General features: G+C 47.9%; 1 protein-coding gene across 1 annotated transcript; it reads right to left on the bottom strand.

Moving 5' to 3' along the window:
- Window positions 1-352: 352 nt before the first annotated feature.
- LOC125525684 (extra-large guanine nucleotide-binding protein 3) lies at window positions 353-5,334 on the bottom strand. Its single transcript, XM_048690686.2, has 9 exons — window positions 3,846-5,334; window positions 3,626-3,763; window positions 3,410-3,514; window positions 3,110-3,292; window positions 2,469-2,646; window positions 2,144-2,388; window positions 1,708-1,880; window positions 1,213-1,410; window positions 353-1,027 (listed from the first exon to the last, which is right to left on the bottom strand). Exons 1-9 carry the CDS (start codon window positions 4,917-4,919, stop codon window positions 595-597), a joined length of 2,727 nt encoding a protein of 908 aa, XP_048546643.2. The 5' UTR covers window positions 4,920-5,334; the 3' UTR covers window positions 353-594.
- Between the last annotated feature and the right edge of the window lie 837 nt (window positions 5,335-6,171).

The raw sequence follows: 6,171 nt of genomic DNA, 5'->3' as shown, positions 1-6,171 counted from the left end.
CCGGCTCCGGCGAAGGAGGGGCGATGCGATGACAGCGGCACGCGTCCGGCTCGCTTCGGTGCTTGTAGTCGTCGCTAGATGGTCTACGGATCTGGATGTAATTTTTATTATTTATACTGCTCGTTGTACTACCATAATTGAAGATGAATAAATTGGAAGTTTTTTCAAAAAAAAAAGATACATATAGATTTCGCTAGGAACCTTCACCTTCCCGTCCTCTGAACATCTGTCGGATCGGCGCTGTATTTCCGCAATTCATTTAACGGAAAGGGGTTAAGCGCGCTTAAAAACCTTTTACTGTTGGCCAAAGAGAAAGTAGAAAATTTTGCCACAATTTGGAGAACAATTGACATCAATCTAAGCTGGTCCAGAGCATTTTGATTTCTCCAGCTGCATGAACCCCAAACAGATCCATCACCATCAGTTCAGAACCAAATGGTATCACAAAGCAGCCATGTGTTTTCCCTTTAGCTATATCTATCAGCAAATTTACCACTACACAACAATGGTCCACTCTGAAACAAGCTGTATGTATAAACGTTGGCTTAGCTAACACAACAACGGCAGCAGCACTGTACAATTAGCAACAACAGCCTATGTGCTCCCTTGTCTCTGGTCGGCGGCAGGATGTTGCTGCCAGTCTTGTTCGACGAGGCGGGAGGAGCTGAGCTCGGTGGTGCTGTAGAAGGACTCGTCCGGGCAGAAGCCCCCGTACTCCTTCTCGTCCTCCCACCGGAGCACCTCCCTGATGTATCGGAAGGCCTCGTCGACGGTGGGGCCGTCGCGGGCACGCGCCTGCCACACGAAGAGCTTCCGGTCGCCCGTGTGCTCCGCGTACAGGTTCTTGAACTTCATCGCCACATAGAAGAACGCCTGCTGCGCCATCGACTGGTTGTTGTGGGTGCGGAGTGGGTCGAAGTCGCTGAACCACTCGCAGGCGGTGAGTGGGGACCGCCCGATCTTCTCCTCGAAGATGTCGAACTTGTTGAGCACCAGGACGAATGGTGTGTCGCGGAAAGACGGGTGCCTGGGCAAAGTACGTAAAGATTGAGTAAGTTTTCATCTAGGAATTGAGCTTAGCTAACCGTAGGCAAGCTGTAAAAATGTTCTCATTCTCTATATTAGGCAAGGCAGAATCGGCAATGTGCAGTTTACCAGATTATTAGCCCCTACAGGACCATTTAGCAAATACAACTGACAAGGTTACTTTACCTGATTGTGGCCTCAAACAAGTCCCTGCTCTGAATCATCTTATTCTCGAGGCGCCTACTGTTGCCACTGGCAGGGGCTCCCAGCTGGTCATAGTCACTGAGTGCTACAGAGAATATAACCGCGCGGACATCCTCAAACATTTCAACCCATTTGCAGCCCTCATTCAAGCCCTTGGCGTTGACCCTAATCAGCTGATATCTGATAAGGGATAAAAGTAGATGAGAAAATTAAGTTTTTTTGCAACTTGTTTCTCACGAGGAAAGAGTCATCAACCCATGCAAATGCAAGAAGCAGGCAACCTACATACTGCACTACTTATGAAGTAGGGAAAAATTACAGTGGCTATGCCTTTTCACCACGATCAACAGATACGTTCCACAATACCGACATCAATGTTAATATCTTTAAAAAGATTGCAAGACTTTCAGGTAAACTGTAGACAGCAAATAGAAGGATTTAGATGCAGTTTATACATGAGCAAGGAAGAGAGCTTACTTGTTTTGTGCCTGAGAGCTTGGGTCATGACTGTCACCATAGAGTTCTGACATAGGGTTCCGTTCGTCCAGAGTGAAGTCAATAAAGGCCAATCCATTTCCTTGTGATACTCCTTCAGCATACAAGACATCTTTCTCTGAAGGTTCATACTCATTGCTTGATACTTCAATAGCCTGCAAGGATGGCATAAAAGAGAAAAATCAATTTAGGTACTCAAATAACAATTACTGTGTACACACACAAAAGCGAGGGGCATGCACTGTGCTAATGCTGGACCATTCTAGACAAAGGAAGGACAATGGGTGAAGTCCAGAAACACTTAGTTGTCATAATATGAAGTGCTGGTGTAGCATAATCTTTGTAATACAGGCTGTGAACAGGTTAAAGTAAGGGACCATTCCGCACTGAAATCACATATAAATGGTTTGATGTATACCCTGCTCAAGAAGTATTCAGCAACATCAGGGAGAAAATACAGTTCGTCCTTTCTTTTATATGTTGCTTGTATGGCAGGATGCTTCCACAACTCATCAACAACTGGAGCATATTCACGTGTAGCTGCAGGGAAGAATGCATCTAGGTCTCCCATTGCTATGATGTCCAAAAGCCAATCTGAGAACTTCTTCAGCTTTGCATTTATTGAGTATATGCAGGAATTTAAACCACTTGATTCGTTTCCATCTGCATAAAAAAATAAACCTCAGCATACTGCATATGATCTTCAAAAACATTGGTGGAAGAAATATTAGTTTCCTTGTTACCTTGTTGGGTATCCCCATCCTCTGAGTTTGGGTTATTTGGTATAGCTAAAGCCTCTTCCTCGAAGCGCTCACGGCCCTCTAGCAGAATCCCAAGGTACTTGAACATGTTGCTTTGGATCATTAGTTTGATATTGTCAAGTTCTTCTGGGGTAAATCTACTTCCATATAGTAACTTAGCCTGTGTTGTAAAACCGAACACCATGAAAATACATACAAGATAAAGAAAAAGTCAAAAGTAAACGAATTGAACTGTCAGGATTCAGTTCGAGATTGCATGATATGATGAACAACTTGTATGATATTCCCTAAAGACTTTGAGATATTTGTTTGAAGCAAAGATACCTATGAGGCTACAGCGACTAGACTAATGTATAAATACCCCCTAGCTTGCAGAAGAATGTACCATGGCACGCATACAAGTGTCATCTGAAACATTTACAAATGTAAAAAACTAGCCAAACTCCAGAACAGTAAAAAAAAAGTTTATACATCAAACCGCCGTACTACATGTAGAGAAAAACACTAGCAATCAACTTCCATCAATAGTTTGCTGGAAGCATATAGGTAAGTTAAAGTCCAAACCAAATAAACATCTAACAGAACTTAATGCATTAAATTTTTCTAAAAGAACATGGTCTGACCTGCTTAAATATGGTGCTTGTTCCAGCTCCAGGTGATCCAAGAATAAGAAGTTTTTGTATCCTTTTCTGGTCTAAGTATTCGGGCACTGTTCTTGCTGAATAAGGAGCATCATCTCTGGGCTCAACAGAGTTTGCAGGAGGCACCGGTAGTGAAACCAAGGTGCACACAAAACGTGTCAAAGGCTGCATAACAGGGGATACAGACAATCAAGTTAAAACAAGCAATATAAGAAGGAAGGGATGCATTAATTTAAGAAAGGAAGAAGAAAGAATTGAAACTGCATTGAACAAGATACATACTGACTCCCATATCTTCCCTTTGATGTTATTTTGGCCTTCTTCCTCATATCCACCATCATGATAGACCCAAAAGTGAGTATCGCGAGGACATTGAACTTGTGCAAACTGTAAGAATAAAGCAGATATTGTGAAAAGCCCAATAAAAATACAGACACAGCATAATTATAATGTACACAGGATTCTCAATTTTGTGTAGCTTAGAGTGCGCATCAATACCCTCAGAATTTTCCGTTCGATGCTGGTAATTTCCCTTCCATTCATATAAACCTGAGTGTTGCCATTACTAGCATTGGGCTGAATCTTTCCATTGAAGTTCAGGTTGGTGCTGACAACCCGGTTTGGCTTTTCCCCTTCCTAAAAGTGTAAATGGCGGGTTATTAGCAACGAATACAGGCTTTAAAGAAAGCTATGCTCCTCTACTACCAATAAGCTTTACCTTTCCCCATAGGCCCGACTCCTTGTCGTACCAATATCTTCCAGGCTTCAGATTTTGAGGAGGCCGTGGGCAGCTAAGCAAGTCTGACATCTCTTCTTGACAAAGAGGGAAGCCATTGACGATGAGCTGCTCGGGCCGGAGCTGGTTTGCCTGGCACTCCTTCTCGGCCTTCAAGATTTGCCTTACCTCCAGCGAGCTGAGCAACCGTGATAGTATCCTGGAACTCTTCCCTAGCTTCGACCGCTTTCCCTCATAGATCGGCCGGCCAATGCAAGTGATACACTTGCGGCCTTCCGGCATCGATCCCATGGCCCTGAGCAGGCAGTAGCCGCAGTACCTCTTGTCGCAGACGATGCACGACTCCTTGCTCTCCCACTTCCTCTTGCCGCACCGGTGGCAGGTCTTCCCCCTCTTCTCCGTCCTGGTCACGGCCACGAACTGCTCCGACCTGGTGTCGTCGAGCTCGCTGCTCTGGTCATACTTGCTATCATCTGCCAGCCCGAAGGTCACCACATGAGACCTCCTCCCCTCCGGCACAGCCATGGCATGCCTGCCACCGTCGCTCTGGCCCTGGTAACTCGGCGCAGACTCGCGCGACACGGAGCGCCGGGAGTCGTCGTCAGAGTCGGAGTACCCCTCATTCTGGGGGCCTGAATGGGCAAACTCTGAGCTCCTCCTAACCTGCACGGGCGATGGCGGCTCCTGGCGCGCCCGGGTTGCCGGCCTGGAGGCCTCGTCACGCGGCCCCGAATCGGCCGGCCCCGCGCCTCTCCTGGCCTGCGGCGGCTCGGCGCGCGCCCGGCTCGCCGGCGGCCTGAAGACGGGCGCGACGGGCACGGCGGCGCCGCCGTTCCCGAGGAGCCCGTAGGACGCGGAGACGGGCTCGGCCGTGGGCACGTCCGCCATGTCGACGGGGGCGATCCTGGGGACCTCGTAGGCGACGGGCGGGCCGTCGTACTCGAGCGCGATGGAGTAGTCGAGGTTCCCCGCCGCGCCCTCCGGGATGGCGGTCCCTGGCGGCAGCATCCGCCGCAGCATCTCCTCCCAGGTCGCCGTCTCCGTCGCCCCCGCCATCTCCCCCTCCCCTCCTCCGGCGCAATCCGCCGAACACCCGCCGCGCAAGGGCGCAAACCAAAACTCGAAAAGCTCTAACCTTTGGTGGGGAATTTCTCGGCTCGGCTTCGTCGCCGCCGCCGCCTATCCAGCCTGGCTTGCCTGGGCGACGGTCAAGGCCCTGCGCTCCCCACCCCGCCAACCACCACCGCACATCGGCAAGGCCGGTCAACCGGAGGAAAGAGGAAAATCCAAATCTTTGTGGAACGGGTCAAGCCGCCGGGCGGGGAAAGAGACGGGCGGACCGGCCGCGCGCCACCAACCGCGGAATCGAGATTTACCGCCGGACTCCGGAGTGGAAATGGTGGGCGAGGGGGAGCGGGTTCAGACCTGAGGAGACGACGGCCGTTGGGGATATTTCGCCGCTGGTGTGGTGTGGTGTGGTGTGATAGTGAGAGTGGATTTTTCACCGTGCCTGGACTAGTAGAGTGGTAAAAGAAATTTCTTCAGAGGTAGTGCTCCCTGCTCCCCGGTTTTACAAGGCCATGGATTTTGTTTCAAATCAAACCTTTTATGTTTCAGCAACAAAAAATATTTGGTACAAGGTTTAAGTCATCCTTTTTCTCTCGATGAACTTTGTTGTACCTACAAGGTTTTATTGGGTTATAGTGTAAGTTAGTGTTTTTCCATGTAAAGTTAGACAAAAAAAAACAGATTTTCCTCAAAAGACAAAATCCATAGGCTTTATATAAACCGGGGAAAAGTGAGTGCTTCCTCCTACTGCAAGCTCGTTCGGATGAATGTGTTTGGAGGGTGCTTGGATACGTTTTAATCCCATGACTAAAAGTAGTGGGACTAAAACTTGCTAGCCTCACCCATGCTTGGATCCAAATACTAAAGAGACTAAAATCAAGTTATTGAGCATTTGTTATTCTCCAAACCCTCCAATCCAAAACTCGCATGTGTTCAAGGAGAGGAATTAAATGAGGAGGGAGAGGGCTAATACATATTTTAGTAGGTTTCTATGACTAAAATTTTTTAGCCTCAAGACTAGTCCTGGCCTCTCTTTAGTCAGATGTGCTTGAAACTTTAGCCTCTAAAAAAGACTATTTTTAGTCATGCTCTTGGTTTTTCCTTGATTGGCAACCTTTGATCCGTCTTTTGAGGAAATTTATTGTGATACGTTACGGATGAACCCCAGATGACGAAGAGATTGTGAACCGAGTTGGCAGGTCCGTTTAGACCATTAATTGACACCGAAGCTTAGAGATTA

Source organism: Triticum urartu, chromosome 7A (assembly GCF_056163025.1).
Source record: "Triticum urartu cultivar PI428250 chromosome 7A, HENAU_Tu73, whole genome shotgun sequence".
Taxonomy (NCBI): Eukaryota; Viridiplantae; Streptophyta; class Magnoliopsida; order Poales; family Poaceae; genus Triticum; species Triticum urartu.
The sequence above is the reverse complement of the archived record's forward strand: the minus strand, read 5'-3'. Positions and strand labels throughout refer to the sequence as shown.